Source organism: Girardinichthys multiradiatus, chromosome 1, assembly GCF_021462225.1.
Source record: "Girardinichthys multiradiatus isolate DD_20200921_A chromosome 1, DD_fGirMul_XY1, whole genome shotgun sequence".
Lineage (NCBI taxonomy): Eukaryota > Metazoa > Chordata > Actinopteri > Cyprinodontiformes > Goodeidae > Girardinichthys > Girardinichthys multiradiatus.
The window spans coordinates 40981791-40994998 of NC_061794.1; the positions used below are offsets into that span (position 1 = coordinate 40981791).

Sequence of the window (13208 nt, forward strand, 5' to 3'; positions counted from 1 at the left end):
ATGAGTTAAGACTATACAGAAGCATATTTACATGGCAAAAAAATCCATTCTGTGTATTATGAAAGGCAGATTTTCAAATCAAATTATATTAGGAGTGAATTATTTGCTACCAAGTGGCTTAAAATGTGGTTATTTCTTATTACACTCTTCAAAAAATAGAAGCGTTCAGCGTTAAGTTCAGCTAATCGCGCATCGCAAGAAGGCACTAAGATGTAGTCAGAGCAAAAGAAGCATGACGTCACTCCCTTCCCTCTAAACATCTGTCTGAAGACAAGAAACCGAAGGCCTCAATTTCAATCCAATGTCTGGAGACTTCATCCTACATATATTAGTCCTAAAACTACCTAAAGCCATCGCCTCCACCCAGTGATTTTACACTTCTCCACCTAAAGATTACGTAGGATTTTAATGAAAGAAATAGAACCATCACAACATTCACATAATCTTAGTTCTAACGACAACATGTACACCAATTTCATTCTAAACATGAAGAAATGACAAAGATTATTATTGCTAAGTGCAACTTTTGCAATTCCTTTGTAATTAAAAGCTACAGGATAAGAAATCCAAATCTGCTAAGATTAATCTGGAGAAAATAAATATCAAAAATGGTACAAATGAAAGCATATGTTCACAGAACAGACAATGTCCGAATTAGGAATTTATAAAACTCAAACTCATACCTGGCAAAACAAGATTTAACTGCTTCAAGTGGAATAAAATAAATGCATGTTGCTTTTAAAGAGGGAGAAGAATTATCTTAAATTCTTGGGCCCACTTCACAGCGGATAAAAACGGCCTCGAGGATTTCAGCGACGCTTTGAGCATCGTTAGACCTCAGCACCTGGAAAACCTTGTTTCAGTTTGAAGCCTACTGCAGATTTGATCAAGTATCAAATCTACACCATGCTGTTTAATCACAAATTGTGGAACATCCCTTTAAATTTGAGAGACTTCTCCACCTCTATCATTTTCAGCCTTGCTGTGGAAGAAGATACCTCCTCCATAGCATGAGCTTTTAGCTCTTCTTCTCTAAATACAATTCTAGGGCTTTTATTTTCTTAGACTGCTTTAGAAACATACTTTGCATCTGAAATGCAGCCACATAAAAAACTGCATAGCAGCTGTGGTGAAGGATGTGTTGCAATAAACTGCTACCAATTCTCTGATGACCAAACCACACACCTGAATTTGTGTCGCATGCCACGGATACTCTACCACTATTGCCAAAAGGCTGGCGGTACCCGGATATGCTGCCACCATGATGATGAGCTACAACGGTCAAACCACCGACATTTTGTGCATGCAGTAAGCAACGTTTTTTAAACAACACTGTTCATCATGTACCTTAGAAGGTCTTGTCACGATGCAGATCGACCAGGTTCTGGGGGATTTCTAACGTTAATCCGATGTAAAGGGAGCCCAGCTAAACTACAACATAATCGTGTCCAATATATGACGAGCCCACTGCACACAGCTGCCTATGTTTCCAAATCCATTCAATAAAAATACACAGAACTAACTTCATAAGGCTCAGACTTTAAAAATGATAACATGGCAAGATCATGCTGCTGACGTTTCTAAGAATACATCCATGTTAATGGATAAATTAGGTTTGAGAAACAAATTCGCTGTGTAATAAAACAAGAACTTCTTTCATACAGCAAGTGTGGCAATATACAATGTCAGTTTAAAAATAATAAGATTCTTTACATCCAATAACTAAATATATTATTCTGTCCCATTAAACAATAACATTACAGTAGGTTAAAAAAACAAGACAAAACACACCAATATTCTGAGATTAAAAAACTGAAGAATAATTTATGTTGAAAATCTTCCTGATTGACTCAGTTGTCAAATTTAGTCTAAAATTCCTTTAAATACTTCCTGCCACGGCAGGCGGAAAGAAGGGCTGCCGGGGATGGGTGGGTGGAGGGGGGGGGTCGGATCATTTGGGGATCTTTGTCGTGTGGCCGTTAGCCTTTGGCAGCAAGGGCTCCTTCGAAGGTTTGCACCCAGAGCGGACAGAGGTGGCGTAAAGGTGGGGAAGGTGAGTAGATTTGGTGGGCTGAGGAGGGGCTGGGTGAGGCTCCTTTGATGGTGTTGCCGGCCTCTGAACCTCTGGTTCCTCAGTTTTGGCCACCCCACCATGGATGTTGTCCGCTTGCCGTCGTGAGCAGGGGGTAAGGGTGGAATCTGGTCTAGCGGGGGAGCAAAAGGAGACTTTGCCTGAAGTGGGGCTGAGATCTTTGGGCTGCTGCTCCTCCTTGGCGTCTTTGTCTCCTGCTGAGTGGTACTGTTTGAGGCGGATGTGCCAGGCCAGGCTGCAGACTGCGGACACAGTCTTGAACTGGTGGATGACGTTCCTTGGGATGAAGTAAATGTCATCGTCGCAGAGCTGTGCCCGGATATAGCGGATACCTTCCCTCCTCAGCTGATTCAGCTTGGCATCATCCACCCACTGAACACACTGTACCAAAACACATATGTTAACAAATTTATGTAGTAAAACAAATTAAGATTCTTTTTAAGTGAAATCTGAACTTCTTACCTGAGAAACTGGGGGCTCATACAGATCCAGCTGCAGCCTCTGGACCACCTCGTTAAAGTCACCAGCATCAAAACACACCACATCCTTAGTAATCCGAGGACGGTTATCCCTTCAAGAGATTTCATAAAAAGTAAATACAGAATCTTCATATACTGTAGTTTTTGACATCAACTAGTTATCAAAGGTGCTGCCAATGAAATAATGCTCAAGAAAATGTACCCTTCTTCAAAGTGCACAGCTTTCAGAACTCCCACAGCGGCTGTGCTCTGCCAGTCGAAACTCTGGCCTACATGATCAGCATGGGCCTTGGTCCGGTCCTCGAACAGAACCTCTCTGGGTTCACTGGCCCTTGGCAGGTAGTGCAGATTTTTTATTTCATTCATAGACCTAAAAAAAAAGCAGATAAAGAGGATGTTTTTTTTTTCCTTTTTGTGTAAAACCAAAACTTTTTTCCACACGTTTCTTTCTTGAATAAACTATTACCTGCGACGCTTAAATGGAGACTTGGGCATATCAGCCGTCGGGACCATCTGCTCTCCCGGTCGCACCCACATAATTGGTCCGTCGTCACTCTGGGAGCGGCAGTCGAGCTTCAGACTGGACAGAGTCCCCCAAGGCAGGGTCATCTATGAAAGTGTTCGCAGACACAGATAATACATTTAAATGGCCATGATTCAGAGTTCATTTCTGAATCTTAAAGGCAACAATCGATGCCAGATGTTGGAATAATATTCATAATCTAACCTCCATCTTAACCAAACATATGATGAATTTAGTTAAATGACCATTGAAACTATGTCTTGGACAGCATTGAGTCTTGGATAGAGGATTTTCTGTATTAGGGTAAGACTCTCAGTTTATAGAGACCACAACATGTTAACATAAAAACCTCTTGATATATCTGCAGTTCATCAGGATGTTTTGTCTCCCTCTTCTGGCAGTTGGAGATGTTACAGAGATATTTCCCTTAAGGTATTTACAGGGGTTGGACAATGAAACTGAAACACCTGGTTTTAGACCACAATAATTTATTAGTATGGTGTAGGGCCTCCTTTTGCGGCCAATACAGCGTCACTTCATCTTGGGAATGACATATACAAGTCCTGCACAGTGGTCAGAGGGATTTTAAGCCATTCTTCTTGCAGGATAGTGGCCAGGTCACTACGTAATACTGGTGGAGGAAAACGTTTCCTGACTCGCTCCTCCAAAACACCCCAAAGTGGCTCAATAATATTTAGATCTGGTGACTGTGCAGGCCATGGGAGATGTTCAACTTCACTTTCATGTTCATCAAACCAATCTTTCACCAGTCTTGCTGTGTGTATTGGTGCATTGTCATCCTGATACACGGCACCGCCTTCAGGATACAATGTTTGAACCATTGGATGCACATGGTCCTCAAGAATGGTTCGGTAGTCCTTGGCAGTGACGCGCCCATCTAGCACAAGTATTGGGCCAAGGGAATGCCATGATATGGCAGACCAAACCATCACTGATCCACCCCCATGCTTCACTCTGGGCATGCAACAGTCTGGGTGGTACGCTTCTTTGGGGCTTCTCCACACTGTAACTCTCCCGGATGTGGAGAAAACAGTAAAAGTGGACTCATCAGAGAACAATACATGTTTCACATTGTCCACAGCCCAAGATTTGCGCTCCTTGCACCATTGAAACTGACGTTTGGCATTGGCATGAGTGACCAAAGGTTTGGCTATAGCAGCCCGGCCATGTATATTGACCCTGTGGAGCTCCCGACGGACAGTTCTGGTGGAAACAGGAGAGTTGAGGTGAACATTTAATTCTGCCGTGATTTGGGCAGCCGTGGTTTTATGTTTTTTTGATACAATTCGGGTTAGCACCCGAACATCTCTTTCAGACAGCTTCCTCTTGCGTCCACAGTTAATCCTGTTGGATGTGGTTCCTCCTTCTTGGTGGTATGCTGACATTACCCTGGATACCGTGGCTCTTGATACATCACAAAGACTTGCTGTCTTGGTCACAGATGCGCCAGCAAGACGTGCACCAACAATTTGTCCTCTTTTGAACTCTGGTATGTCACCCATAATGTTGTGTTCATTTCAATATTTTGAGCAAAACTGTGCTCTTACCCTGCTAATTGAACCTTCACACTCTGCTCTTACTGGTGCAATGTGCAATCAATGAAGACTGGCTACCAGACTGGTCCAATTTAGCCATGAAACCTCCCACACTAAAATGACAGGTGTTTTAGTTTCATTGTCCAACTCCTGTATGTTTCTATAATGAAAGTCATCATATGCTTACTGTCGAGACGTTTTTCATTAGTCATTTTAGCCGACTTCATCTCCGTTTCCTCGCGTGAGACCACTTAAGCTGTTGGAAACAATGTCTTTCCAGACTTTGATGGAAGATGTAAAAAAAAAAAAACTTGGAAAATAAAGAAATTCACCTGCTGCTCCTGGGCTTCATTGGTAAATAAACATTTTAAATATGAAAAAGTAATGTTTAACATGACTTCACCTGGTACTAACTGCCCAGAACCTTGTGGACCCACAGGTTATACAGGATGTATGTTTTATAGAATATCTTTCAACTGGATAAAAATATGTTATTCATATTTTCTTCTAAAGGTATGAACACATTTAGTAAAAATTCTGATTAAAAAAAGAATAAAGTAAACCCATGTTTGACAGAAAAGCTGAAATAATTTGGCAGATGCCTTTTTTTCATATTTAACCCTTTAATACCTGAATTTATGTCCAATTGTACAAAAAATCTGTGTTTTAAAAAAAATTGGCTTTTTACAAGACTTAAAATAAATTTAAATTAAAATTTGCACGCCAATTTAAAAAAAACTCAAATTTTCCGATAAAATGTTTTCACGCTAGAGCTGAGGTGGTTCTTTTGGCGTATTTCACAAAACTGCAATGGAAACCCTTTATTTCGAATCACAGCAGCCACGTGATCAACAACCGGATGTGACTACTGGCGAAAAAGATGAAGGTAGTAGGAGGATGATGTTATCACCTGATGAAACGTATTCACGTGTGATTTTAATGACATTTCTTATTTAATGGGAACATCGCAATTCTGAAATTGTGCTATTATGACATTAGCAGAAAACAAAGTTTTGCACACATTTGTAATGGAAAAGCAGCTAGTGTTTGAAATGCAGCTAATGGGGCTTTTGGTCATGTGGTCATGTGACCGCACTTTGTGATCGCCATCTTGGGTGGCAGCTGCAGCCTGTTTTCATTGTTTTAGCGTGATCAGTGAAGCAAAACTCCGGACCATTCAATTTAAATATGGGGAGAACTTGCTTAATTTACAAGTCCAGATTTGCACTAAACAAACCAACAGGTAGTACATATGGATCCACCTTGTTGATGACCGCAATTTTCTTGAGGTACATGGCCTTATCAGGAGGCTGTAACAACAACAGATACTTATCCATGGTCGAAAAAGTATGCAGCATTGCAATGCTGTGAAAAGTGTGAAGCGATACGGAGAGACCCACGACAGCAGACCGGAAGTGAGGCTGCGACTTCAGTGACGTCAATGTAAAACCCATTGGTAGAAAATCACTTTACAGCAGAGTCCCAGGGGCCGCTATCCCCATCTTTGCGATTTAAAAACAGTGTTAAAAATGGAACAGCATTAGTAATTCATCTACGACATAGGTTTTTGAGCAACCATTGCTTTTCCATCACTACAGTGTTTTAAAAAAAGCTAAATACCAGCAAAATGACTACTGCAGTCCTATGAACTGTCCCTTTTCTCACTATAAGAAATCAACGTTACAGATTGAACTTCAACATTTGTTTTGAATGACCATTGGTTTTCCATCACAGTGTATGTCAAATATAGCTAAATACATAAAAATCTCTTTATTTTACAGTCCCAGGAGCTTTTATCCTTTGTTAAATGATAAAAGTTTGCATTAGAGTATGTAAATATGGACTTAATTAGTCACTCAAAATTATTTATTCATTATATTTCATTATTTAATATATACATTATATTTTGATAATGAAAATAAAAGCACAGAATTTGCGATTTCTATAAATGTACCCAAATTATTACTTATTATACTAATATTACCCTATTTCTTAATTGCCTGGTATCGCTAAAAAGCTTCAAACCCAAAATAAGTAATAGTTTTTAGAATTTTGGTCTATTCTGATAAATCAGCTGTAGAAGACGTTAGCAAGCCTTTACAGATTTTCTTATTGCACAACCTAGTTCAGATTCAGACAATTTACTGAGTGTATAAGCCAAATTGAATGCGGTCTACCTAGTGCACACTTCCATGTACTTGAACCAGGTGAAGATAACACTCTGACCACTAGGTGGAGGCAAAGCGCTTCTAATAGCATTCCTATTATGAAATTTGTTTTCTATACACACCACTTTGGCTGTATTCAGACCTGAACAGGTATGAAGCTAATTAGTGTCACTCGTTCATAAGGAGTTGAAATGAGACAAGTTATTTTGACACTATGGACAACAGATTACGTAACTTTTTTTTTTGTCTTGATCTAAGACATTGATGCCTGTACTCCTGGGATTAACTGACAAATCTACAGTAATTTGTGGTCTGACGGGCCATGGACATACCTTCTGTTATAAGCTTTTTTAAGAGAAATAAGAAAAATAAACCTTCCTCTGACCTTGAGAAACGGTGACTCTTCAAGCATGTCCAAGAACTCTGGGAAATAGTCTCCGACTTCTTCGTCCACGGCTCCGACCAGGCTGATCTGCCTCATGGGTCCGGCTCGGTACGTTCCTGAACAATAAGTCCGGCTCACCTGGAAAAAGAGAATCCTTGTAAGCTAAAAGTACATTTTCTATATATGAATGAAAAAGAAGTTAGGTGCTGGGCATCTTTAATTGATTTTTCATATCGTTGTATTAAATGTACAATTTTGTCTTTACTTTTCATATTCATTCCCATGTCTTTGTTATCTTTTGGTTTAACACACCTGCACTACAGCTTTTCATAACGACAATAAAGAAATGATTATTAGAGTTTGAATTTCTCATCAAAACATCCTTTTAATCTCTACAGATTTAGTATTGAATATATGATAAAAGCACTGCAGCATTTGCTTTAATATACGTATTTCTGGATGCTTTTCCAAAACTCTTCCACATCCTGAAATAGAAGCATCCATACTTCCCTACCCTTTATTACCCAAAACAAACACGGCATCAACTTTCGGGTCATGTGACAACTCTTTAAGCAGCTAGCCACCTGCCGGGAACAACAGTTTCTGTAATAAAATCCTGTGGAAATCCACTCTAGTACTAATGTACTAGTACTACTAATAATTACTACTACCAGTAATGCTATGGACCACACCATGCGTCCCATGAAGACATTTAGTTATTTGCACAGGAGCACCAGGCAGTTAAAATTGCACAACGCAAAATATTCAATGGTGATGTCTTTATGCAGAACAGTGACAGCGTAGAGGGATACTTAAAACACATACAATTATCATTAGTCAGCTAGGTTTTACAGCTCTTACACACACACAGCACTTTTTGTGCTGCTTCACTGTGTCTTTTAAATTGCTTCTTGGAGGACAGATAAAGTTGAACTGAATAGAGCTGAATTCATTTTCATTGGTCTTCTGTCAGTAACATCTGCTGACGTCCACGGATTGCTTAATTTTCTTAGTTAAATGTAATCAAACTAATCCAGTTGTTTCCAACTAACATGGCAAGGATATCTAAATACGAGCATTTGTGACCCCAGTGAGGCAGATAAACAGAAAACGCCAAAAAACGCCAATAAGCCACAATGCATGCGATGGCTACAAAGCTGAGTAGTGCTACAAACTTGGTGAAGCATCTTAGAGACCAACACCGTTTTGTTTATGAGACATTTGAAAACGTCAGTACAGTTCCTCTACCTACAACAGCAAACGTCAACGTTATCTGTTCAAATATGAGTGACTTGCTGATGGTCCCCTGGCAGGTACGAACGGATGCACGATGGTTTGTACGAACATGTGGCAGCAGATCGCTCCATTTCATCCCCAAAAATAAAGAATCAAAACTCGGGTTCAACCAAAACTAAGACAGCACGAGAAAGGCAACTTCCTGCTGCTACAGTTTTGCTATACAGAAAAGCAACAATCAAGTTTTTTTTTCTTTCTTTTATTTCAATGTCTTGATTGCTATTTATTGGTTTTGCGCTAAATAAGAGAAATGAAAATAGCATGTAAATTTTAAAACAAGCCTACTGCTTAAAGGATCGGAGGAACAGAGATGGTCGGAAGTGGAGCAGAAATGACCTCAACCTAAATCTTGCCAGAATTCTAGTTATTATTATAATTTCTGTTACCATTGTGGTGAAAGACAGGCAAACTGAGCTCACAATAGACATGTCAACCTGGCCTTTTCTCTGCTATCTTTCACTATATTTATCATTTTTCCATTCAGCACAGCCTATCAGCACTTGTAAGATTTCAGTATTTAAATTTTAAGGGTTGAAGTGTCGCCACCACTATCTCCCCACATACCTGAGCATGGAAGTTGCTAATAGTGGTGGTCTCGATGTCTTTCTTGCCCAGTATTTCCATTTTAACGGGTGTGTTGGGGAAATTGAAGGCAAAGTAGTCTAGGAAATCAGGTAGGTAGGAAGCCGCCCCGTGGATCACCGTCAAGGCGTACACCGCTGCACCTTTGGGCTTCTCAGCAAAGGTCAGCTTCAGTAACTCCTGGGCGAAGCCCTGCATCTCATCTGGACTGAGGCACGCCAACTCATCAGCATAAGCGTGCAGCACAAAGCCGCCTCCGTTCGGCTGCTTTTCTTCGTGAATAAAACGTCCATAGCTGGTACCAGTCTGGAGGCAGGAACTGCGGATGTAGTGGTCTTGATGAGAGAGGAAAGGGGCGTGGCCTATTTTGAGTGCTTGGAGGTAAGGTGGGCAGGTGTTGACAGGTTCTCTGCCAAGATGCAGAGTGCTTTCTTGATTTATCGCGGCAGGGAGAGAAGCTTCGGGGTTAATGAGAGCTGTGAGATCAGCGCCAAGCCCTGCGCATACAGTCTGAACCGCTTTGGTGTGTACATGTCGGACCTTCTTGGCACCCTGACCATCATCGCGATGCTTCTTCTTCTTTTTCTTCTTCTTCAAAAGATATTCCTCTAGTGTTAGAGACTTTCCATTTTCATTGTTGGGCATCAACTCTGAAAATACACACACAGATAAACATCAAAAACGTGATAAAAGCAAAGAGAAAACATCTGATTACGCAACCAAAAAATGTTTATTTGAGAGTCACTGGATCTTAAAATGGTGTAGAACTTAAAACGAACAAAAACATAGAACACAGAACAACCCCCTGGCCCTAATTACTAAGTGAAAACACCCTAATTAACTGCGTCCAATTGGAGCATCCCTGAAGAATTTTCACCCACAGCCATCCAGATCCAAGGCAGCCGCTTACCCTTTCTCCTCCAATAAACTGGACAGAGTTCAGAACCGAGAGACATTTCTTTGAATAATCACTGATCTGCCCCGATCAGTGATTATTAAAACGGATTAAAAAAGGACAACCACCACTTTTAACCTATAACTCCATTAACCAGAAACATCTACTTTCAGGCACTTTACAGTTATACAAGAATAACTACCGATTTAAAACTACCACATCAATTAAAGATGACATTTAAAAAAATCTTTTACATGTTGTAGTCCAAAAAAAAATGTTTAAGAAAAAAAGTTACAATCGGTTAAAATCGGAATCGGAAAGTCAGAAATAATTATAAGCCAAGAAAATCTGTCTATCGATCCAATATTTGGTGGGTTAGAATAATTTAGATGGCATGCACTGAAACTCTGCTGGTCAGTGCTATTAACTGGGCTGGGTGGACTTTTACAGGGTTTTTTTTATGCACACATCTGATCTAGTTCTGAAGTGATCAGGATGCTGAAGGTCTGGGAGAGCGGGATGGACATCAGGATGATAGAACAGAAAGAGGAATGAGGAAAATGTGGGTTAATTGCAATCACTGTTACCACAACAACGATCAACAGCAATCTCACAATGTCATATTTTCCTAATACCACGCACCACTACGTGTTATTACTCTTCTGATTCTGGAATTACCTGGATTAAATATATTACAAACCATATCTCAAAACAAACACAGCACAAGCATATCTGCATTTTTATTAGAAGTAAAAAAATTATTCAATAAGTGAAAAAAACTTTAATTGTGTAGCACCTTTCCTGCAACTTAATGCTATAAAAACTGTAAGATTAAAAACCAGCCCTACCGCCCTGCCAAAAACCAACCAAACAGATAAAAACATCTGCAAAAAAAGGTCAGAATGCCCCAGAATGTGTTTCAATATGTCAACGTATTAAACAGGGTTATTTCACAGTACGTACTATAATTATTATATGTTGTAGCAACAAAGAAAAACTTAAAAATGAGAAGTAAAATTGTTTAAATACTAAGCAAACACAAAGATGGTTAAAAGGAAACAGATAAATAAAATAATGTTAATATTTTTTAAACTAATACAAAAAGATAAAACAAATAAAATGGTAAATAAGTCAACATAAATAAGAGTAAACAAAATAATGAATTACTTATTTAATAAAATTGATAGAAACATAAAATAATGGTACTTATGGAAAGCAGATTAAAAATCCAAAGTTAAAAGATACAAAAAAGATGTTTTATTTTAAACAAAAACTAATTTAAATCAACCAAGAAGACATGGCGTTATTAAAATCTCAGAAAATGTACTTGTGAACACCATCCTCATGATTTATTAAAGATTAACAATACAAAAAGTTAGCTAAAACACTCCTTTTACCAACTACTGTCGACACATATAATGCCGCTGGTGCTTTCAACCGCTAACTATTTAAAATTAGATTTCATTCACTTAATAACGCACGAACTCACCTTTCTTCTTCTTTATTTCGGGATGCTTCACGTTAGCCTCGGAGTTCTCCTTCTTCAGCTTCAGCTTGGGTTCCTTCTCCCGGTGTTTGTCTTGGAGCTCCTGCGGCTGGGCCTTCACCACTTTGAGGGGCGTGAAAGTGAAGAGCGCAGGTGGCTGGGGGGGCACGGCTCGCTTCTGCGCTGGGAAAGCGGGCTGCAGGCTCTTCTTGGCACCGTCAGTGAGACCGTGATGGTGCTGGCCGTGGTGGTGGTGATGGTGGATGTGCAGGACGTGTTTATCCGAGCTGGAGGTCTGGGCTTTTGGGTTCTGCTGCAGCTGATGTGGTCGGTGGCTCTGGTTCTCGGCGAGCTGTTGGCTGTGGTTGTGATGATGATGGAGCTTCACCTTTTTCGCCTCTTTCTCACATCTTTCTCTTCTGTCGGCCGACGGCGACAAATCCCTTTTCTTTTTCTTCTCTTTAATGAATCTGTCGAAACTGTCCCTTATCCGTTCGTCGTTTACTTTCGCACGGAGCAAGTCGACTTGAGCTGCCATCTTTGCACGTACAGTATGTTTAAAGGGCTCGGGGCACGTATTGCGCATGTCCGCGACAAATTGTAGTTCTCATTACTACAATTTGTAGTCAACTTGAAAATTTTGACGGTGCTGCGCACGCGTGCAGCTTGCTTTATGGTAAGTGTGGTTCGAAGTTGTCGCCTGGCTTCTTGGGAGTTGGAGTTGAACTTGCATTGACTGCGTGCGGACCCGCACGCACTCAACTCCGTTCAACTGACGTCATGGTTAATACTATCACACCCACGAGAGGGAGCGCTTCACCTCCCACTGAATGCCAGGCGGGAAATGCTGCTCCGTCTGTGAAAAAATAAATGACACAAACTCTTCCCCCCCGACTCAAGAACTTCCCCTTATTTACTGCAGAGACCCCCTTCTCCACAAACCTTAAGAACGTAGCAAAAACCAAACAACAATAAAATATATAAATAAATTAATTAATAACATTTAAATATTTACACAAAACAAACAAGAATCAAGAAGACAAGCAAATACAATTCAAACATTAACGACGTACAGAAAAAAACATACTGGAGATAAAAAAAATTACTATTACAATTCACAAACACATCTGCTCCATGTCGAGTCACCCCTTCACACCCCAATTACACTCACACTGAGTCATTTCATCAAAACCTCATTCCATGTTATACCTATAAGTCCTTTGGTGTCCAGATAATTAATGTGTTTGTTTCCCCTGGTCTTGTTCATTGAATATTTTGATGAATTATGAATATAACTCAGTTATTAATAACAAATATTCAAGTTAGTCGATCCGTAACAAAATAAGACATTGGGGACCCCGATTAAACAATATCTACATCTACTGTCTGCTTGTAGAAATTATTTATAGGACTCATATAATCACTATTACTTACAGTAGACTGTAAGTAATAGTGATTATACAAAGTTACTTTAAATCAGGTCAAAGCAGATGTACAATGTTCCCAACATGGGTGTGAATTGAGGCATGGTCTCCTTACAAAACGTCCCCTGGAGACAGTTCCTTTTTGTATCCAAATAAGGTTTTTAGCATGTTTTGTGATTATTTATGAGGGTTTTAACCATTCGGATTTTTTTTTTTTTTTGCCCAATTCATAGTTTTGTAATTTTGAACCTGACTTTTAAAGAAAGCAGCATAGTCCCACAGAATACTTCGGTCCCATAATCGTCTAGGTCAAATTCTCATT

General features: G+C 39.8%; 1 protein-coding gene across 1 annotated transcript; it reads right to left on the bottom strand.

The window, feature by feature from the left end:
* Positions 1–387: 387 nt before the first annotated feature.
* LOC124869798 (lysine-specific demethylase 9) lies at positions 388–12040 on the bottom strand. The gene is made up of 7 exons (XM_047367939.1): positions 11466–12040; positions 9064–9731; positions 7204–7341; positions 3038–3180; positions 2774–2941; positions 2555–2663; positions 388–2473 (listed from the first exon to the last, which is right to left on the bottom strand). Exons 1-7 carry the CDS (start codon positions 11998–12000, stop codon positions 1952–1954), a joined length of 2283 nt encoding a protein of 760 aa, XP_047223895.1. The 5' UTR covers positions 12001–12040; the 3' UTR covers positions 388–1951.
* Between the last annotated feature and the right edge of the window lie 1168 nt (positions 12041–13208).

What these genes read in the sequence shown, in the direction of transcription:
- LOC124869798 (XM_047367939.1), bottom strand. Translation starts at nt 12,000, where the DNA reads ATGGCAGCTCAAGTCGACTTGCTCCGTGCGAAAGTAAACGACGAACGG. An exon ending in TCTCCATTTAAGCGTCGCAG is followed by an intron (nt 2,942 to 3,037) that starts GTAATAGTTTAT and finishes CTTTTTTTTTAG; the next exon opens with GTCTATGAATGAAATAAAAA. An exon ending in ATGAGCCCCCAGTTTCTCAG is followed by an intron (nt 2,474 to 2,554) that starts GTAAGAAGTTCA and finishes GTTTTGGTACAG; the next exon opens with TGTGTTCAGTGGGTGGATGA.